The following is a 23645-nucleotide window of genomic DNA, read 5'->3' as shown; positions in this document are numbered from 1 at the left end:
AGGTACATTATCCTGTGTTCTTCTAATTTATTTATAATCTCATTATTTATGCCTAAATCATGAACCCATTTTGATCTTATCTTGGTGTACGGTGTTAAGTGTGGATCCTGATTTTATCTTGGTGTACAGTGTTAAATGTGGGTCCATGCCTAGTTTCTGCCATACTAATTTCCAATTTTCCCAGCAGTTTTTGTCAAATAGTGAATTCTTATCCCAAAATTTGGGGTCTTTGGGTTTGTCAAACACTAAATTGCTATAGTTATTGACTATTTTGTCCTGTGAACCTAACCTATTCCACTGATCAACTAGTCTATTTCTTAGCCAATACCAAATGGTTTTGGTGACCACTGCTTTATAATATAGTTTTAGATCAGGTACAGCTAGGCCCCCTTCATTTGATTTTTTTTTTTTCATTAGTTCCCTTAAATTCTTGACCTTTTGTTCTTTCATATGAATTTTGTTATTCTTTTTTTCCTAGGTCATTAAAATAGTTTCTTGGGAGTCTGATTGGTATAGCACTAAATAAATAGATTAGTTGAGGTAGTATTGTCATCTTTATTATATTTGCTCAGCCTATGCAAGAACATTTAATATTTTTCCAATTGTTTAGATCTGACTTTATCTGTGTGGAAAATGTTTTGCAGTTTTGCTCATATATTTCCTTTGGCAGATAGATGCCTAAATATTTTATACTATTGACAATTATTTTAAATGGAATTTCTCCTTGTATCTCTTGCTGTTGGATTTTGTTAGTGATGTATAAAAATGCTGAGGATTTATGTGGATTTATTTTGTATCCTGCAACTTTAGCAAAGTTGTGTATTATTTCTAATAGTTTTTGAGTAGAATCTCTGAGGTTCTCTAAGTATACTATCATATCATCTGCAAAGAGGGATAATTTGGTTTCCTTATTACATACTCTAATTCCTTTAATCTTTTTTCACCTCTTATTGCTGAAGCTAGCTGTATTTCTAATACAATATTGAATAGTAATGGTGACTGTGGGCAACCTTGTTTCAATCCTGATTTTATTGGGAATGGTTCTAGTTTATCACCATTACATATGATGCTTATTGATGGCTTTAAATAGATGCTACTGACTATTTTAAGGAAAAGTCCACTTATTCCTATACTCTCTAATGTTTTTTAATAGGAATGGATGTTGGATTTTATCAAATTTTTTTTCTGCATCATATCAATAGATGATTATCCTAATAGGTTTGAGATAGAAAATGTCTTCTTTATCCAGAAAAAGAACTATGGAGATTGAATACAAATCAATAACTACTATGTTCACTTCTTTTTTCTGTTTTTTTTTTTTCTCTGCATTGTTTTTTTTTCCTTTTGTTCTGATTTCTCTCCTTCAACATGATCCCAACATGATATAGAAGTTTAAAGATAAGAACACCAAGATAAAAAGGCCATTGTCAAATTATATCTTAAGTGATGAAAGTGATGAAAATACTAATGTGAGTGAAATGGGTTCCTGGAAGCACAATGAATATGAAAACAGTTTTTAAAATCAGCTAAACAGCTTTTTATAGTGGCAAGGAACTGGAAAAAGAGTGGATGCCCATTAATTGGGAAATAAGTTATGGTATATGAGTGAGAATATTATTATTCTGTAAGAAACAATCAGCAGGATGATCTCAAAAAGGTGTGGACTTACATGAACTGATGCTAAGTGAAGAGAGTAGAACCAAAAGAATGTTGTATACAGTAACATCAAAATTATGTGATGATCAACAATAATGGATTTGGCTCTTTTCAACAATGATCATCCTAGAGAGGATTATCTTATAAAAATGCTCTTATTTTCTGTCTTAGGTTCCTTGTTTCCCTTTAAAATTCTGCTCAAATCCCATTTTATACAGGAAGCCTTTGCTACCTCCAATTTCCTCCTCTCCCAGCCACAGGTGTTTTTTCTTCTGGGGTAAGAAAATTCCATCTATGCTCCACAAATTAAGTATCTGTCTACTTATAGCTGCATGTTTGTCTCTCATTGAAGGGAAAGAATTGTGTTCTCACCTTTCTCTGTTATCCTTTGCTTCTAGTACATTGCCTACCTCATAATAAGCGCTTAATAGCGGATTTTTGAAATGACCTTCAAAAGAAAATCGTGGGTTCAACTCCCAGATGTGTACTATTTTACTAAGTGACTTCGAACAAGTCACTTCATCTCTTTGGGCTTCCGTTTCTCCATTTGTAAAGGGAGAGTTTGAATTAGATTTTCCAGATCTCTTCACTTGGGCTTCTAGGTAGGGCAGTGGCTAGAGTGCTACATCAGAGCCAGGAAGACCTTTTTCTAAGTTCAAATCCCACCTTAGATTCTTACTAGTAATATGTTACTGGGTAAGATACTTGCCTCATTTTCCTTTCCTGTAAAATGAGCTGGAAGAGGAAATGGCAAATCATTACGGTATTTTTGCCAAGAAAACCCCAAATGAGCTCACGAAAAATCCTACATGACTGAAAAAGACTGGACATTGAACAAGGTCCCTTCCAGATCTAAACCTATGGTCCTAAATTCCAACAATAAAATTGTAGCCCAAGAAAAAAAAAAGCGCTTAAATTTAAGCCGGGAATAACAGAGGTATGGAGGGGATAAGCTTTAAACTAATCTTAGTCACTCACAGGATTCTACCAGGTAGACAGGCTTTAAATTAATCTTAGGATCACTCACAGGATTCTATCAGGTAGGCGCATAAAAAGTGGTAGTAGTATTTGCAATTGCGCATGCGTGACTCATTCAATTTCCAGTCGCAGCTCCTCCCCAGTCAATTAATTGTCGTCTCTCTTATTCAATGAAAAGGTCGGAAAGGAGTTCCCGGGAGACTTGCTCTCGCGAGATCTTCCGGTCTTCCCTGCTGCCTACTTGGGATGCCCGGAGTTTGCGAGCAAGGAGGAGCCTAAGCTTGGGGCGGGGCAGGCAGGCTGTCCAGCTAAGCCCCGCCTCCTCCTGGGCGCGCGAGCTCCTGGTGGCGGGAATTTCGCTTGTTCCGGCCTGGGCGCAAAGCTGTGATATTTGGGTGACCCCCACAACGAGATTGAGCGGAGCGGCCGGCGTAGTGCTGGGTGGCCAGGTACTAGCTCCCCGGTTCTCTCCTTATTCCAACGGAAGCCTCCCTTCCCCTCCACGGCCCAACCCCTCTGCACTGTGCTGGATAGGCGCCCTTGAGAAACTGAGGGGGGGGAGGGGGTGCCCAGCCCGTAAATGAACCAAGGCCGAACCTACCCGCCCCCTCTTTTCCCCCTCCCCCTTTTTGCTGTTTTCATCCCCGCCTGTTTTGCAAGGCCCGAAATAGTGGAAGGGACGGAAGAAGGGTGTCTGCTGCAACCCTCCTAAGCATATTTGACTGAGAAAAAAACTGTGGTTGCTCTGTAGTTTGACTTTGTCACCCTCCTAGCCAGTTTGGAAAGTCTCTTTGGAGGAAACTCTGTTTGCTATTCCTTTTCATTCCCCCAGTTAACACCAGCCTGCTTGAGCCGATTAAAACCATAGCTACCCAAAACTTATTTCAGAGAATCGTCTAAGCAATGGATGGCCCCCAGGAGGTGGTTTCATTCCTTACTGAAAGTTTGGAGCTGGAGCTAGAGACAGAATGGTGTAGACCCCCTTGCTTTTCTTGTGCCTCTGATGGAAGGAAAAGTTTTTCTCCGGATTCCCACCTAGCAAGTGGATCTTTGAAGAGGTAAGAACTGTGTTCATTAATGGCGTTGTAGTGAACGACTAATTGATAGAGTTGATGGGAATATGATATTATTTCGTGTCCAGATTTTGGTCTTACTCTTATCATGCTTAAGAAACATACTTGGCCTCATAACACTTGAATTCTGAGTTTTTGGCTTCATAGTGAGAGCATCCCTAAGATGGTTCAGGAGAATAAATAGCTGACATTAGGTGTTCTTTTCTGAATGATCTCTATTATGTAGTAGGTTTGAGTCTCTTTTATTTATATATAAAAATGTTGCATATATTAAAATGGAACTTCCTTTGAAGATTACTTTGACTTAGATTTTTTTCTCCTCACTTTTTTCATTCACATATATGTAGCATTACATACATATATATACACATTTGTATATACACATAGAATCACATAATCTCTTTGTATATATGATATGGTTTTTTTTCTGTATGTATTCACATTCACTTTCTGGCTCTATATAAATGTGTGTGTATACAATTTCAGGCTATATGCATGTATGTGCTCATCCATGTATATATTATATGTTATATATAGAGAGAGGTAGAAAATAAATGAATTTTTTTATGCACAAGAAATTTATACATTTGCATGAATTTTGAATTTTAAGGTAATACTTTCACAAAGCTATTTTTGTTGCCCACCATTTTGGATCTCTTTTGAAATTGCTTTCAATTTGTTGATTAATTCAGAAATTTAACTTTGTTATTTTATGGTTACAGTTTTGCTACCTTTTTTTTTTTTTATCCATTAGCAAGCATTTATTTTCTCTCCTTCCCACTAGTTTCCCCCCTTTTGAAAAACAAAATCCTTGTAAAAACATGCATTGCCAAGTAAAACAAATTCCCAATTTGGTCATGTCCAAAAATATACTTCTCATACTTCATCTTGAGTCAGTCACCTTTCTCAGCAGTCCTGTGGTATTGTTGTTAATCACAGCATTCATTGATCAGAATTCTTAAAAGATTTAAGATTTGTTTGTTTTGTTAATGTAGTCCTATAAATTGTTCTCCTGGTTCTGGTTCACTTCACTCTTCATCACTCTGAACCCATCCCTATCATTTCCTGTAGTACTATTATATTCATATAGCATAATTTGCTCAGCCATTCTCCAAATAATAGGTACCCTCTAAGTTTCCACTTCGTTGCTACTATAAATATTTTTGTGTTTTTAATCTTTTTACTCTCTCTTTGGTCCCCTCACTAATATATATATATATATATATATATATATTTTTATATATATGATAAGTTAAGGTTAATCTCAGAGGGAAAACACTAAGATTAAGGAAAACTGGGAAAGACTTCTTAGAGAATGTAAGATTTTAAATGAGACTTGAAGGAAGTCAGAGGACACCGAAGGGGAGGGAAAGCATTCCATGCATGCATGGAAGATAAATTGCAAAAGTGAAGTCAAGAGATAGCATGCTCTGTATTAGGAACAGAAAAGATGATGATATTGAGTAGGCTAATATACTATACAGCATGTAGCATAGTAATTTCTTTGAAGTATATACCACAAGCCTATGTATGACTGAATCCAAATGTTTCAATTTCAGATTGATACTTAGCTTGGACCCTTTACCAACCAACTTTGAAGAGGACATAGTAGAACTCTTTGGATTCCAGTGGGTGACTGAAATTGCATTAGTGAATTCTCCTAAAGATCTCTTTTCCTTATGCAGGTATATTTGTTTGTTTGTTTGGGGGGTAGAGGGAATAGCATCAGTGAGCAGTAGTGATAAACCTACTATTTTAGAAGACAAAAAAATTACAGCACTTAGTTTGAAAATTTTAAAGTAAGATTAAGATATATAATAGTTTTGTCTGTGAGATCAGTGATCTGTATTATTTATCTTATTCATCTTCTAATAAAAGACTGACTGAATCATCTTTTTAATGTGTTTCTTACAAAATCTATTCATTATAGTCCTTTATATTTGTTTGGTATTGCATTTACTATTTCACAACTTGTATCCTGGGAATCACCTGTCCAGGTCTTGGTTTTTTCCCCATCTACAAAACATGATTGGTTGTAATTTGTAGTCTATTCCAATAATCATATGACCCTAAATTTTCTAAAAGTGTGGGGGGAATTATGTTGATTGTTCTTGGAGATAATGTTAGTTTAATTGAGGTGGGGGTATTGTGTTAGGCTTTGGCATCTTAAGTTAGTAGTGCCTTAAGTGAAGGCCTACATAAAGAAAATGCTGAATCCATTCAGATCTGCCTTCCATTCTTAATTACTATATAAACATGGTCAAGTCACATAAATTCTTTGTGTTCACTTCTTCATCTATAAAGTGGACATAATGTCTGTAGAGCTTATTTCAGAGGGTTATTTTTGTGGATCTCAAGGGAATTAATATATGAAGAGTATTTAGTATATTTATAATGATAACTATAAATATCTGTAATAAACCATTATCTTCTGCTCAAAAAATAGTACTGTCCTATTTGGTACAGACCTTACTATGGTAAGATGTAGAAACTCTTTTCTAGGAATGCAAATCACCTGCAACTTCTGGTCTGAGAGAGTTGGCTAATGTACTGAGAAGTTGGCTGACTGCATCCATGGTGACATAACTATCATATAGGAGAGCTAAGACTTGACTGTTTCTTTTTATCCATTATACCCAGTACATTTGTTATAATTGTTTTATTTCCCCTCACCATTGGTATGTAAAAGTTTTATAGGTACATTAAGGACAAACATAATCTCATATTGTTAATGGGGAATGATGTTACATTGTCTTGTACAGAATTTTTTATAAAATTTATGAGAAGGGCCAGAATGCAAGTTGAAAAAGACAGAATTCTGTATCTTAAAGGAAAAATTCATTACTTGAAATGCTCCTTTAAGGATCATACACTCATTTGTTCCCTAAATACTTAATAAACACTGTGAATCTACGAGATCTTCATTTAAAATGTTCTAAAAAGAAAAATGTGATAGAAATGTAAGAGGAGCTGTGTAATCTATACTAATATATTTGGAGTTTTGCATGATAGCTTTTCTATCATATAAACTATCTGAAGTGGCTTTTTCCTTTTACTTAAAACAGGCAACAAATTTACAAATTGGAAACATTATTACAGACTACATGTGATTTGGGTAAGTTTAAAATGTGTTTTAAATATAGCAAAATCATTACTACTCAATAATATGAGATTTCTAGAATTTTTTTTTTTTTTCAAATTAGGGTTTTGTTATTTTAGAGTAATGGAATTCCCATTCTCAGTTTGGAGAACTACAAGATGAAAAATAACTGATGCCTAGTTTCTTTGTTATGAAAAACAAATGAAAAAAAGTTTTTTGTTTTTTTTTTAACTCGGAGGAAGAAAGGAAGGAAGGGAAAGTTGGAAGGAGACCTTTCTTAAGTACCTACTATAGGCCAGGCACTATGCTAAGTACTTTTTGCTTGTTTGTTTGTTTCTATATGTAACTGAGGAAATTTTTTTCTTTCTTCTTCTTTTTTTAATAGCTTTTTATTTACAAGTTATATGCATGGGTAATTTTACAGCATTGACAATTGCCAAACCTTTTGTTCCACTTTTCCCCTCCTTCTCCCCACCTCCTCCCCTAGATGGTAGGATGACCAATACATGTTAAATATATTAAAGTACACATTAAATACAAAATAAATATACATGACCAAACTGTTATTTTGCTGTGCAAAAAGAATCGGACTCTGAAATATTGTATGATTAGCCTGTGAAGGAAATCAAAAATGCAGGCAGGCAAAAATATGGGGATTGGGAATTCAATGTAATGGTTCTTAGTCATCTCCCAGAATTCTTTCGCTGGGTGTAACTGGTTCAGTTTATTACTGCTCCATTGGAACTGATTTGGTTCATCTCATTGCTGGAGATGGCCACGTCCATCAGAATTGATCACCATATAGTATTGTTATTGAAGTATATAATGATCTTCTGGCCCTGCTCATTTCACTCAGCATCAGTTCATGTAAGTCTCTCCAGGCCTTTCTGAAATCATCCTGTTGGTCATTTCTTACCGAACAGTAATATTCATATACCACAATTTATTCAGCCATTCTTCAGTTGATGGGCATCTACTCAGTTTCCAGTTTCTGGCCACTAGCAAGAGGGCTGCCACAAACATTCTTGCACATACAGGTCCCTTTCCCTATTTTAAGATCTCTTTGGGATATAAGCCCAATTGTGCTAAGTACTTTACAAAAAATGCAACCACTCTGAGAGATAGGTGGTGGTATTATTTCCATTTTAAAGATGTGGAAAATTAAAGGTAAAAATTAAGTGACTGAGTTTGATTTCTGACCCCAGACTTGGTGCTCTATCCACTGCATTATTTATCTCTAGAGATAAGGGAAATGTTATGCATATATTGTCTTAATCTTTTTTTTTTTTTTTCCTGGATCTTTTATTGTGGTAGTATCTAGAACTGAATTTTGAGAAGCAAAAGTAATTGGAGCATGTGATGTGAGGAAGACAAGCTGGGAAATAGAATGGCAAATTATTTAGATAAGGTAGTTCTCTTCTACTATCTCCTGTAAAAGTGAAGTGCAAAAAAAGTCTTTATTTTACATATAGAATGGACACTCTTCTTAGAAACCTTACCTCTGTGCCTCATTGTAGACTAAAAGGAATCTAAGCTGTCTCTGAGACCAGACCAGTGGGATGAAAGTTCTGGCAAATCTTTGCATACTGAAAAGGTTCCAATTTTAGTTTTTTTTTTTTTTTTTTTAAGCATATTTTTTGTTTGGACACTAGCCTAGCCAAATACAGAAAGGAACCTGTTTTTGGCCTCATCATAATTTATTTTTTGGACACAGCAACTCATAAAGACTCTTTATTAAGATGTAGAAGAATTGTTGGTTTTCATCATTACAAGGTCTACCACTGAAGAAAATAAATCATTGAAAAAGAGACCGTTTTTTGTTTTATTATTGTCTTTTGGTCTTTCTTTTTATTTCTAATGCTTGTAGAATACTGCAGACCGAGCTGTTGCTTAATAAAATGTTTTTTGACTTGTCTTGAAATAGTAAAATAAATAAATAAATTATTTTTAAAATCATTACTTTAATTATTTCAGAGATTATTTGTTATTTCAATTTAGGAGGACAATACAGCAAAATTTCTGTATTTAAACACTAATTGAATATGGTATAAATATACCTGCACTAGATAGTAGATAACTTTAATAATAATAGAATGATTCTATAATTACTAAGCATATTGATATTTCCAATTTTTTGCTGTTTTAAATCAAATAACTGGGAATGTTTTGTACAGATAAATCCTTTTTTTCTTCCTTCTGTGATATTTTAGGATAAAAGCCTTCTCAATAGAATTTCTGAGTTAAGGGATTTGATCTTTTTTTGTAACTTGTTGCTATATTATGCTTCAAAATTATATTAGAATAGCCCTGTCAACATCTAGTTTTTATAATTTTTTCTATTTTTTGCCATCCTACTAGGTATAATGTGGTATCTTAGGGTTATCTAGATTTGGGTTTTCTGAATATTAGGGGATTTGAGCTTTTTATTTATTTCATTATTAGTAGCTTGCATGTATGTCTTCCTTAGAAAATTTTTCATTCCTTGATAGTTAATCCACTGGGAAGTGTGGCATATAGATACATAGCAGTTATTTCTTGTTTCTCAAATCTAGATTTTCATTAAATAAATTTATTGAAAAAAAATTTCCTCGTCAGTATTTTTCTTTCAATTTTAGTGGTATTCCTTTTGATTGTAAAACATCTTCCTATCTTTAGATAAATCAACTTATGACTTTGTTTCTAATAATTTATTTCATTTGCTTGATAAAAGTACTTTTTCTCTTAATGGTGGAGGCATACATCCCTTTTTCTTCCAAAATTAGTGAATTAGTACCTCTTTTTAATAAACTCATGGACCAAGTGACTAAAACCTCTGAATGATGTCATGGACTAAGGGCCTTTTTTTGATTCTGGAAAAATAATAGAGGAATAAGAGAAGAGCAGGGCTTAGAACTAATTGTTAACTTCAAGCTCTCAAAACTTATCTTTGCCACTTGCTACTCATCAAAAATAATAGTAACAAGAATTATTGCTAATTCTTTGAAATGTCATAAGATCACATATAGCTTAAGAGCTGAAAGAGACCTGAGAGATCATTCAGGTGAGTTCTTTTTTACAAATGGAGAAACTCAGGCACAATGATTTTAAGTAGTTTGCTTAGTGTCACAATGCTGGAGTTTGAATTTTAATTGAAACCAAATAGTTTCAAAATTGATTCTAAATCCAATGCACTCCCTGTCTGCATCAAATGGTCAACTGTAGAGCTCATTCATGTGACTTATTCCTCTCACAGTTGACAATTTACATCCTGTCATCCTTTGTACCCCTTATATATGTCTTCCCAACATACTGGGAGTCTGCCTTCAGATTTCTTTACACTACACAGATAATTATTGTCATGGAAGCTATCTGTGAGAATAAAGACTTCAGATTATATTCCTGACTATCCTTGTGGTGACTATCCTGCTGAGACCAAGGCCCATCTGGAGATCCTCCAGAGAGCTAGTGCCAAAATGTAATGTCCAGGCTAACTGGAAGAATATTCAGATAAAAAGAAGGGATTCTTATTTCATAGAAAGACTTGGGGGCCTGATTGCAAAGACACCTAATTTGGAAATGACTTGCACGTCAGTAACCAGTCATTTTCTGATTGCTAAAGTCAGTTTTATTTTTTTGTGTTATTTTGTAGTGCTTGCTATGTCTATGTAGACTTTATACTCTAAAAGCTTTTGATTTATTGTTATTTTTTCTGAACTATATTTTCTAATATGTTTCACTATCTTCTCTGTGCCCACTTTTCCATTGAAGCCACTAAAACATTTTAACTTATTTTGATTTAATGTAGAGGGTTTTGAGCTCTTCAAAGATCTTTTTTCCACCTCCTTGTATTTTAGAGTACATGTAATATCTACATTACAATTTTTTTTTTTGTGATGGTAATTTTGCAAATACTTTTCATGGGCACTGCCTTAATTGTCCCATGAAATGAGATTTCTTGTTATTTTTAGGCATAGAATCACTCCCAACTCCAAATTTCTTTATCTGCTGTTTCTGAGGAAACTGATGAGTCATCCTTCCATTTAGTAGCTATTTGCTTTTGTTTCCTGTTTAATTTATTGTAAGAATGTTAACATTAAGATGGTTTTGTTCCTTCCCCCAATTTAGTTGTATGTCCACTCTAGTTATTGGACAAAGATCTCACTTGGATATTTATCAGTTAAGTGAATTTTTAGAGGAAGTTAAAAAAAAAAAAATGTGGTCCTCAGCATCCACTTACACTTTTTTTAACCATTCTGCTTCTGCCTCTGCAGAAATAGAAAAGTGCTACAAAAGACTGAAGGACTTTGTGTATTTTTTTTTTTTTTCATTTCATAGGTTTCCTTGCCCAAAGAATTTATTGCCAAGTGATTATGTCCTGTAGACGAGCCTCTCTATACTTAGTTTGGCTCATCTTTGGAAAGCAGTTAATCTGTATTTGAAGTTTTTACAGAATGGCAGCACCTTTATTAGCATCCGCTGCATGTTCTCTAAGGCTTTAAATACAATTTTTGAAGAGTGTTCAGAGTTTACAAAACTTTCTACCTGTATTATCTCATTTGATCCTCAAGGGATATTAGAAAGAGTATTATTTTCCTCATTTTATATATTAGGAAACAAATCTAAAGGCATAAAATGTCATAGCTAGTTACTCTTCTAACCCTAATTCTGTAAGTATAGTTTTATAAGTGACTAAAGTTTTTTGTATCTTTTTTAATTGGGTAATTTTCATTTGTGCAAAATTTACTATATTGTCAAAGTTTCTTTATTTTGGGGCTGAAATTGATACACAAAAATTCTTATTTGTGTACTTTTTAATGTACTATTTATGCAGTTTCATTGACTAATGAATCAATACAGTTTGGAATTTTGAGGGCCTTTCCCCCATCATTAATGTTATGACAGAGATAGTGTTTTTCAGTATCTAATCAGTATTTATGTAACCAAGTAAGTTTTATTTATATAGACATCATTATTTATGGAGTTAATTTATCCTTCTTTTAGAATCAGTGAAATGGGAATTGGTCTTAGGCAGGTTATTAGACTTGGGTTCAGATTTATAGTCATAGATTCTCATAATTAAAAGGGGCCTCATCAGTATCCCAAACAAAAAACCTTCTCTACTACATCTTTGACTTTGTTCTATAAAGTTAAATAAAACCTTAAAAATGCTTTGTTGTATGTCATAAAGGTTATTTGTATAGTGATATCATGATATAGATAGTCTTACCACACTTAATATCTTTTTTGAAAATATTTTTAACGTTCTAATTTACAGTTTTGAGTTCCAAATTCTTTCCCTGCCTTTCCTGAGATGTTTAGCAATCAGGTATAGGTTGTATATGTGCAATTATATAAACATTTGTATAAGAAGACTCAAATTTAAAAATGAAAGAAAGTGAAATATAGCATGCTTCAATCTGTATTTAATCATTATTAGTTCTTTCTCTGGAGGCAGGTAATATGCTTCATTATTATTCCTTTGGGATTGTTTTAGTTTATTGTATTGCAGAGAATAGCCAAGTCATTCATGGCTCTCCCATCAAACAATATTGCTGTGACATAACATTCTCCTGGTTCTATTCATTTCACTATGCATTATTTCATGTGAGTCTTGAGATTTTTCTGGAATCATCCTGCTTGTCATTTCTTACAGCACAATAATATTCCATTCCAGACATATACCACAGCTTTCTTAGCCATTACACAGTTGATGGGCATTCCTGTAATTTCCAACTCTGAGGCACCACAAAAAGAACTGCTATATTTGTACATTTTGTACATATTTGCATAGTTTTGTACAAATAGATTGCTTTTGTCTTTGGGATATAGACCTAATAGTTCTATGTTGCTGGATCAAATGGTATGTACAGTATTATAGCCCTTTGGAAATAGTTCCAAATTGGTCTCCAGAAAGATTGGTCAATTCACAACTCTCCCCAAAGTATTAATATCCCAGTTTTCCCACATGCTTGTCAACATCCAACATTTTCTTTTTGTATCATATTAGCCACTCTCATGGTTATGAGGTGGTATATCAGAGTTGTTTTAATTTCCATTTCTCTGAGCAATGACGATTTAGAGCATTTTTTTCATATGACTATAAAGAGCTTTGATTTATTTGAAAACTTCTTGTTCATATCACTTGAGAAATGACTTGTATTTTTTTAAGTTTGATTCGTTTCTCTATATATTTGAGAAATGAACCAACCCTTCAACAGAGATAATTATTGCCAAAAAAAAAATTTTTTTCCCTGGTTTTCTGCATTCCTTAAAAGTATTGTTCCATTGATTTTGTTTGTTCAAAAACTTTTCAATTTTATATAATCAAAATTATATTTTTTCATTTTGTAATACTCTTGTTCCTAAGTTCTTCCCATATTCATCTTTTATTCCTAAGTTTTTCCCATATTCATAAATCAGACAGACAAACTCTTCCATGTTCTTTTACTTTGGTTAGGATATCACCCTTTATGTGTAAATCATGTACTAATTTTGACATTGACTGGGACATAGAGTGTGAAATATTAGTCTGTACCCAGTTTCTGTCATGCTGTTTCCTAGTTTTCCTAGTTTTTGTGAACAATAAGTTTTTGTTTCAAAAGTTTGCATCTTTGGGTTTATTATATATCAAATTGCTGTGATCATTTACTACAGTGTAATTTGTATCTAATCTATTCCACTGATCCACCACTCTATTTCTTAGCCTATATCAGACTTTTTTGATAATTAGCAATTTATGATATAGATTGAGATCTGGTATAGCTAGACCACCATCTTTTGCATTTTTTAAATTGATTTCCTTTTGTCAAAATATTTTAGAGACACCATGTTTTCTAGAGCTAAGGCCTAATAAGCAGGCTGTGCTCTGAGCTTGGCCTAACAAAAATCCTTTGCATTCTAGATGATATCACCTTCTGGTAAAGTATATTTCTTGGGCCAGTGTGAGATGTTTATTGAAGAGTTCAGCTCTCCCTAGTTTCTTTGAACCTCAACGCTTTGAAAAGATAATCAGTGCTTTTTTCATTATAGTATGCTGTCTATATTGTGATCTTTTCCTAAACCAAATGTAGCTGAGTGGGACCTTTATTAACTAAGACTTGCCTATGATAAAATAAAATTCATAATTGTATCCTCATTTCTCATGTATTTTTCTTTTATTCTCTTCAGCCAGTCATGCAATAAGATATTTTTCAACTTTATGATAGGGAGTTAGATTTAAAAGTGTAGGACATTCCTTTCTCTGTTATAAGGAATTTAAAAATATGTGTGTTTTTATATTTACAGATATGTACCTATACATATAAAAATTTACTTAAGGATTTGAAATAATTAAAAAAATTAAAATAGGTGAATGAGAATCATAGGTTCACAAATTTAGAAATTTTCCCCTTCTGCTCTCCTCCAAGAAGTCTACAGTTAAACGTGGGAATATACACATACTTACTTTGCCATCTTCCCCAAATTTTCTCATATATAGTTTTATAAAAGGAACTACCCACTCTAAAGCTGAGGTGGGGAGCTTTTTTATTTTTTTCTGCCAAGGGCTATTTGGATATTTATAATGACATTCACAGGCCATATACAAGTTTTAACTCTATAAGAGTTCAAGCAGTGGGGATGTATCTAGTTTTCAGATTATCCTTGCCTGTAGTTGTCTTAGCAAATGATTTTACTGACATTATATGACCTCAGGTCCAATGTTCTCCACCCCTGCTCTATAGAGGTGAACTGTTATTTTTTTCTGGCACTTAATTCTAGGACTTTATTGCTTAGTTCTTTGTGTAGGAATGGTCGGTGACATAATAAACAATGTCTTCAACTACAGTTTTGTAGAAAACACAGAAACTTTCTTCAAAAAGCAGTGAAATATTGGTATTCTAAAAGATGAGAGGCTAACGTTATGTCTTAACACAGTGAAGGCAGTTCTTGGGGAGAAAACTTTAATAGCTTAATGTGAGTACTCTATCAGTGCACATTACAAGCCAGGCATGCTGTCTCCCACTGCATGAGTCTTGTCATATTTGCCTTTAAATCCTTCACTAATCTAGAAGTACTCTATTTAGAGCTAAGAAAATATCCAGTGCTTTGCTTTCTGATGACCTAACTTAATTTAGAGAATGTAGAAGAATAAATCATTAAAACATCTCAAATATACTTCTCAATTGAACTTTTGGCAAGTTCTATGTTGCTGCTTCTTCCTGATTTCGTTGTCTAATATAATGCCTTTGTTTGCTTTTTGTTTTTGTTTTTTTACAGACTACACAGGGATAATAATATTTTATAATATATATAGCATTTACTGTTTGCTGTGGACTGTGAATATGGTACAATTACAATTGTTATCTCATTTGATAACTTGGGAGGCAGATGCTATTATCCTCATTTTACAGAAATTAAATAATTTACACAGAATCACAGAGCTAGTAAGTATCCAACACTGGTTTGAACTCAGATTTTCCTGACTGTGGGCAAGTGTACCACCCAGCTGCCCACAAAACATTGTACTCAATGTGCAAGAGGCACAATTGACATTCTCTTTGTAAAAATTTAGGAACCTCACTTATCTTGTTATGAGGATAGAAAAAGAGGATTGTCCAATTTTTCAAAGTGGGCCAGTGAGGTGGCTGTGAGTAAAGCCAAAAGTTTTCTCAGTGGAATTTAGCTCAACCATTGGATAGGCACCCAGGTGAAATCCTTGCTTTTTGAATAAATTAAATTCAGTTAAATAAAAATTTAAGTATATCTTATTGTACAAGACATTTTGTAAGAGGCAGGGGAGGATTAGTTGGAAAAAAATGATAAAATTCCTCTCCAAAACATTTTTATATCCTAAAAAGGGGAGGATAGGAGAGAAAAGAAGTGGCAAAGTAGACACTGTACTCATTTCCAAAGTTTATTACTTACCTGACCATGTGTAAGTCACTTATCCTCTCTAAGCCTCAGTGTCTTCATCTACAGTATACGGATAGTATTTGGTGTGAAGGTGTGGAGTAGTATTTGGCATGAGGGTGTGGGTATATTTAAAAATTGTGAAACATGGGAATTATTTGATTTTCTATTTATGCTTTATAGAATTCATTTGAAAATCCATCTGGATTTTTTTTTCCTTTGGGAGTTTATTTATGGCTTGTTCTGTATATTTTTGTGATCGAATATTACTTTTATTTTGTTAATCTGAGTATTTTTATATTTGTAAGTTCATTTCATTTGTTGATATATATTGTTATTATAGTTGGTGATTTTCAAGTTTCCTACTTTATTTTGATTCTGCTATTTTGTTGATTTTTAAAAATTATTTTAATTGCATACTAAGTTCTTCTCTTACTCAAACAGCAAGAATTTAAGTGTCTTTACTATGTCAGACAGTGTAATAGGTGTTGAGAACTCATAGACAAATATGAAATAGTTGCTGACTTCAAGAATCTTACACTCTCTTCTATTAATATGTGCAGGGAGAGAAACTTTTCTTAAGCATATCTGTATCCCCTTGCTTTTGGGGTATTTTCTTATTGTTGACATTTTGCCATCATTAATTCTTTGATCACTCATTATTTGGGATAACATTTAATTTTCATTTAAATCTTTTTGTTTCCCTTATTGATTTCCATGTTTATTTTATTTCTGCTGTATAAAGGATATTCTTACTATTTCTGCTTTAAAGTTTACTTATGGGTACTTTATCATTTCATAAAGTTTTATTGAGGGCTGAAAAACATACTCTTCAATTATTTCCAGCAGTCTATGCTAACAAGTTTTTTCAACTTTCTCTTTAGATTAATAATTTTTTTTTCTTTTAAAGTTTTTTTGGATGTGGAAAAGGGCAAAGTGTGCAGACACAAGAAAGGGCCAGGTTGTGAAGGCCTTGAAAAGCCAAACAGAGGATTTTATGTATGATCCTGGAAGAAGGTAATAAGAAACCATGGAGGTTTATTAAGTAGAGGAATAATATGGTCAGACAGGTACTTTAGGATTTTCTCTTATACAGCTTTGCGAAGTATGGATTGGAGAGCTTTAAGGCAGATCCCCCAGGAAGTTCTTTCAATTAGTTTTTCCTTTGTGATACTCTGCTATTTTAGGCATATACATTTAATGTTTAGTTTTTTTTTTTTTTTTGTTTTGTTTTGTTTTTGTTTTGTTTTTTTTATCCCTGAGAATAATATAGTCTTCCTGGGCTGTCTCTCTTATTTTAATTTCATTTTTAAAAATAATTTCAAGTAAAATGTTTTATCAATGTCATTTTTGCTCTCCCTTCACTTAATTTACTCCTCTATAGGAACCTTCCATATAGGTCCCTATGGGCCTTCCAAGCTCCAATAGAACCTTCTCTTGGAATAAAAAAGTGAAATTAAGCAAAAGAAATAAGTACATTGACCATATCTGACAATGTATTGTGCTTCATCTTACATCTGCATGCCTTTTTTTTTTTTAATTTTATTTTAATTTTATTTTTTTATTGATAGGAAATAGATTTTAATCTCTTGTTTTTCTTGACAGCATGTATATGTGTCTGATATACATACAAATACATGTCTGTTCACAAATATGTCTGTTTATATATGTATGATTTTTTTTTTTCATCATGATCTTGTCTTGGAATCATTATCACAATCTTTGTTTTAAGGTGTTTAGCTGAAATGTAATAAATTCTACTCTAGTTTGTCCTTTTAGTTGTATATGAATCTTAAACTTAAAATGTATTTCTGAATGCAGCACGTAGTTGGCTTTCATTTTCTAATCTATTCTGACCCTTTTCTATTTTATGGATGAGTTCAGCTCCTTGACATTTAAAACTAGAGTTGTTAAATTTTTTCCTCCTCTATTCAATCTTGTCATATTACCTCACTTTTTAAATAGTCAGCTCTAATTATCTTCAGTTTGCTTGAAAAGTTACAATTCTAGTATCTTTCTTTCTTCTGTCTTGCTTTGTCACAGCCAAATCAGTGCCTTTATCCTCTCCTTTCCCTCTTCTGTCCCCCCAATCATCTGTTAGGCAACTTTCTTGTTTGGTTTGGAGCAGTCTCCTCCCTATTCTGTCTTCAACTCACATTCCTTTTCCCCTTCTCCAGTAGCCATTTGGAACTAAGAAGTGTGGTTTAAAAAACGATACCCTGTCCAATCCTGTAATGTATTCTTCTTTCTATTTCTGTATTTTCTCTTATTTTTCAACTATGCATCTCTGTTTCTACTCATTTCTTTACATATGAATGACTTTCACATGAGATGTACAGATACACTTGAGTTTTCCCTTTCCCCTCCCCTTGTCAAGGTTAATTTTCCTTCTATTTCTTAGTTCTTTCAGTGACCCATAGAAAGTTAACTGGAGGCAAACTGGTAGTCTCAGAAGGAATTATTGAAAAATATTCTGATTTCTCCATGTAGTAAACTTGAATTCTGGAAGCAATTTGTTTTAGCACATAAATAGCTGGATTCTAGTCCTATCTCTGACACATCCTGAATGTTTGACACTGGGTAAGTTACTTACACTCTCATTGAATCTGGTAACTCTTATAAGACTAAGATGCAGAAAAAAATTCAGCTCTTCATTGGTGGAGAGAGTTTCTTCTTTTGAATATTCCTTATACCAGTGAAATGAAAAGTCCTAACATCCCTTCAATCTTTTCTCTTCCCCCCCCCCCCCATTTTTCTTGACTTTGCAGGATGAATTATCCTTATAATTAGTCCATTTTTCTTTGCTTTTCATCATATCATATTTTAATCTTTCATTTCTTGTTGATAAGTGAACTTTGATCATTTGGATTGGCATTCTTTGGTATGTGACCTATATCTTTCTGGCTGTAGAAATTAGAATTAGAGGATCTTGATTCAGAGTCATGCCCTGCCCCTTGCTAATTATGAAACCTCGAAAGAATTTATCCTAAATGCCCTATAATAAAACTCTAATTCCATGATTATGATCTTTTCCCATGTGGTAAACACTGGACCTTCTATGGAGGTCTCACATATTGTTCTATTTTAGCTATTTTTTAGGTAGTTCTAATGTTTCTTGTTGATCCTGCATTTATGAATAATATTTTATCCTTTTTTTATGATATCCATTGGTATATTGAATATTTTCCAGCTTCTGTTCAGAAATGTTGATTTTTTTGTTTGTTTGTTTAGCTTTAAATGATTGATTCTCTCATGACATTTTCCCATCATGTAGGGGCTTCCTATATGGTTTTTCCATTATTTTGGGGGAGTTTATAGGTGTAGTTACTGTAGTATTACTTCATTCTTCTGAATATTTTCTTGTTGGTTTTTAAAATATTTTTTCCTCATAATTTTTTTACTCCATAGTATTTGTTTATTGTATTTAGAGCTTTTATAAAAAAATTTTTTTTTAATTTCTCATTCTTTTTTTGGTCTCTGCTGGCTTTCTGTGGAGATTTAGTGAGAATGTCTTATCTTTGCCCTTTTTTTCCTCTATATGTTCTTTTTTATAATTCATTTAGTATACTTCTTGCTGTTTGCGGTGATAAGGACCAGCTGATTTTTAGATATGACCATTTAATCAGGTGTTTTGTTAAAAATCTTTTGTGGATCATAACATTGGAGGCGCTACAGTTCAGTCTTTCTGAGTAGGGATGATGATTCCATTGAACTGAAGAATTATTTGAATATCTCACTGCTTACTTCTATTGATCTATAACTAGGTGCCATAAGTTATATAATCATGAGTTCAAATAGTGCGAATCAGAATACATATGACCAGTTGTTAAAGCTTCAAGGTATTTATTATTCTAACTCATCCAGGCATACTTATACTTCACAGGGTTATTGTGAGAGTCAAATGAGGTAATGTACATGAAGCACTTGGAGCATTATGTAAATGTCAGTAATTATCATGTGTTAGTTTTAATACAAAGTGTGGAGTATGACTGGAATAAAGGAAAGATTCAGACTATGCATCAGTAGCATTGGAAGAATTGGAGAGCATTTTCAACTTTGGCTCAGAAAGAGATGAGGGAGCACTGAAAGCTCTATAGAAAAAATTTCTCTGAATCAGTACTTGAAGGAATATATTTCAACAAATAGAAATAAGAAAGAAATATTTTTAGATATAGTTGACACAGAGGATATATCAGGAAACTTTAATGTTGTTTTTTCCCCACAACAGTATTTTTCCAATTACATGTAAAGATAGTTTTTTCAACATTCATTTTTTGTAAGATTTTGAATTCCAAATTTTTTCTTCTTCCCTTCTTCACTTCATCCCTCCCCAAAGACTGCAAACAATCTGACACAGATTATAAATGTACAATAAATGTATAAAAAATGTTTTTAAAACATATTTTCACATTAGTCATGTCATGAAAGAAAAATCAGAACAAAAGAGGAAAAAATATTTTCATGAGAAAGAAAAAGCAACCTCCTCCCCCAAAAGGTGAAAATAGTAAGCTTCAAATCACATTCAGTCTCCATAGTTCTCTTTCTGTATGTGGATGACATTTTCTACTCCAAGTCTATTGGAATTGTCTTGGATCACTGCAATGCTAAGAAGAGCTGAGTGCATCATAGTTGATCATCACACAATCTTGCTGTTACTGTGTACAGTTTCTCATTCTGTTTACTTCACTCATCATTAGTTCATGTAAGTCTTTCCAGGCTTTTATGAAATCAATCTGCTCATTAATTCTTTTTTTTTTTTTTAATATTTTATCTTTCCAGTTACATATAAAACATTTTTTAATATTTATTTTAAGAACTTTGAGTTCCAAATTCTCTCTCTTCCTCCCCCCATGTGAAATTATGCAAAATATTTCTATAAAAGTCATGTTGCAAAAGAAAACATATTGCCCCCAAAAAATACCCTTGAGAAAAATAAAATTTAAAAAGGATACTTCAATCTGTGTTCAGACACAATCAATTCTTTCTCTGGGTATGGGTAGCATTTTTCTTTATAAATCCTTAAGAATTATATCATTGTATTGCTGGGAATAGCAAAGTCATTTATAACTAATCATCCCATGGCATTGCTATTACTTTGTACACACTACATTTCACTTTGCACAGGTTTATGGAGAACTTTCCAGGTTTTTCTGAGAAAATCCTGCTCATCATTTCTTATAGAAAAATAATATTCTATTTGTATACCATATTCATATTCATATACCATAATTTATTCAGCTATTTCCCAAGTGATAGGCCTTCACTGAATTTTCAGTTTTTTGCTATCACAAAAAAAGAGGTGCTATGAAGGTTTTTGCACATGTGAGTTCTTTTCTCTTTTTCATGATCAGTGACACTGATGGATCAAAGGGTATGCACAATTTTATAACCCTTTGGGCATTGTTCCAGATTGCTCTCTAGAATGACTAGATCAGGTCATAACTCCACTAGCAATGCAATGGTGTCTCAGTTTTTCCATATCCCTACCAATGTTTATTTATCGTTATATTTTCCTGTCATCTCAGCTGATCTGATAGGTGTGAGGTGGTGCCACAAAGTTGTTTTAATTTGCATTTCTCTAATCAATAGTATTTTAGAACATTTTTATATAAATATAGATAGCTTTAGTTTCTTCAGCTGAAAATTGTCTGTTCATATCCTTTGACTATCAATTGAAGAATGATTTCTATTATAAATTTGAATTGGGTTTCTATTATTTTAGAAATAAGTCTTTCTCAGAAATACCGTCTGTAAAAATTATTTCCCCTCTTTCTGTTTCCCTTCTAATGTTGACTGCTTTGGTTTTGTGTGTAAACTTTTTAATTTAAAGTAGCTACAATTATCCTTTTATATTTTATAATGTTCTCTATATTTTTTGTTTGATCATAAATTCTTCCCTGACAGATAGAAGTTCCTTTCCTCTAATAATTTCACTCTTTATGTCTAAATCATGAACTCATTTCAACCTTATCTTGGTATAGAGTATTAGATATTGCTTAGTACCTAGTTTCTGCCATATTATTTTCCAGTTTTCCCAGTAATTTTTGTCAAATATGAGTTCTTATCCCAGAAACTGCAGTCTTTGAGTTTATCAAACATTAGATTATTATAGTCCTTGACTATATTGTGTCTTGTATATCTAACATATTCTACTAATCTACCACACTTATGTCTTAGTATCAAAAGGTTTTGATGACTACCACTTTATAATAATACAGTGTTAGATCTGGTATGGCTAGACTACTTTCCTTTGCATTTTTTTTCTCATTAATTCCATTGATATTCATGACCTTTTGTACTTCCAGATGATTTTTTTTTTCTCCCAGCTCTATAAAATAATTTTTGGAAGTTTAATTGATATGACACTAAATAAGTAGATTAATTTTTATTAATCTACTGTCATTATATTAGTTTAGCCTACCCATGAGCAATTAATAATAAAGATCTGACTTTGTGTGAAAAGTGTTTTGTAATTGTGTTTATATGGCTCCTGGATCCGGCCTAACAGATAGACTGTATTGTCTACAGTTAATTTAAATGGAATTTCTCTTCCTATCTTCTGCTGCTGGGCTTTGTTGATAATATGTAGAAATGCTGATGATTTGTGTGAGTTTATTTTATATGCTGTAACTTTGCTGAAGTTGTTAAATGTTTCAAATAATGGTTTAGTTGACTCTATAAGATCCTGTAAATATATCATCATATCATCTGCACAGGGGTAATAGTTTTGTTTTTTCATTGCTTATTTTTATTCCTTCAATTTCCTTTTCTTATTGCTAAAGGCAATATTTCTAGTACAATATTGAATAATAGTAGTGATAATGGACATCCTTGTTTCACTCCTAATCTGAATGCTTCTAATTTATCCCCATTATATGTAATGCTTGCTTTCAAGCATTTCAAATAAATGCTACTTTACCATTTTAAGGAAAACTCCATTTATTCCTATGCTCTCTACTATTATTTTTAAAATTAGGAATGAATGTTGTATTTTGTCAAATGTTTTTCTGTATCTTTTGGGATAATCATATAATTTTTATTAATTTTATTATTAATATGATCAATTATGCTGATTCATTCCCTGATATTGAATTAGTCCTGCATTCTTTGTATTAATCCCACTTGGTCATAGTGTATTATCCTGGTGATAAATTGCTATAATCTCTTCTAATATTTAAAGATTTTTTTTGCATCTATATTCATTAAAGAAATTGGTGTATAATTTTCTTTCTCTTTTTTAATTCTTGTTGGTCTAAGTAACAGCACCATATCTGTGTTATACAAGGAATTTGGTAGGACTCCGTTTTCTCAGTAGTTTATATAGTATTGGACTTAATTGTACTTTGCATATTTGGTAGAATTCACTTGCAAATCCATCTGGCCCCAGAGATTTTTTTCTTAGGTAGTTCATTGATGGGTTCTCAAATTTCTCTTTCTCTCTTTCTCTCTCTCTTTTTTTTCCCTAAATTAGGGTTATTTAAGTATTTTATTTCCTCTTTTGTTAACCTGGGCAATATATATTTTTGTATTCATCCATTTCAATAGTATTGTCAGATTTGTTGGTATATAATTGGGCAAAACAGCTAATTATTGCTGTAGTTTCCGCTTCTTTGGTGACAACTTCACCTTTTTTTCCCTTGATACTGGTAATTTGGTTTTCTTGTTGCCATTTTCTAATCAAATTAATTAATGGTTTAGCTATTTTGTTGGTTTTTTTCCCCTCTAAAACCTACTGAGTTTTATGTATTAGTTAAATACTTTTCTTACTTTCAGTTTCTCCTTTGATTTTCATAATTTCTAATTTGGCCATTTAATTGGAATTTTAAAATTTGATCATTTTCTAGATTTTTTTTTAAAGTTGTATGTCCAATTAATTAACCTTCTCTTTCTGTTTTATTCATGTTACTCTCTAGAAATATAAAATTTCTCTAAGAGCTGCTTTGACTGCAACCCATAAATTTTGGTATGTT

At 32.7% G+C, this 23645-nt stretch overlaps 1 protein-coding gene across 1 annotated transcript in view; it reads left to right on the top strand.

Annotated features, from left to right (window-relative positions):
* The first annotated feature begins 2984 nt into the window (after positions 1–2984).
* Positions 2985–23645, top strand: part of MMS22L (MMS22 like, DNA repair protein) — a 165580-nt gene continuing 144919 nt past the window's right edge. Inside the window, exons 1-4 of the mRNA XM_051997432.1 lie at positions 2985–3083; positions 3523–3692; positions 5267–5392; positions 6773–6822. Coding sequence (XP_051853392.1) covers positions 3538–3692; positions 5267–5392; positions 6773–6822 — 331 coding nt within the window. The 5' untranslated portion in view covers positions 2985–3083; positions 3523–3537. The remainder of the gene's footprint in view (positions 3084–3522; positions 3693–5266; positions 5393–6772; positions 6823–23645) is intronic.

The sequence above is a fragment of the Antechinus flavipes genome, chromosome 4 (assembly GCF_016432865.1).
Source record: "Antechinus flavipes isolate AdamAnt ecotype Samford, QLD, Australia chromosome 4, AdamAnt_v2, whole genome shotgun sequence".
Classification (NCBI taxonomy): Eukaryota; Metazoa; Chordata; class Mammalia; order Dasyuromorphia; family Dasyuridae; genus Antechinus; species Antechinus flavipes.
The sequence above is the reverse complement of the archived record's forward strand: the minus strand, read 5'-3'. Positions and strand labels throughout refer to the sequence as shown.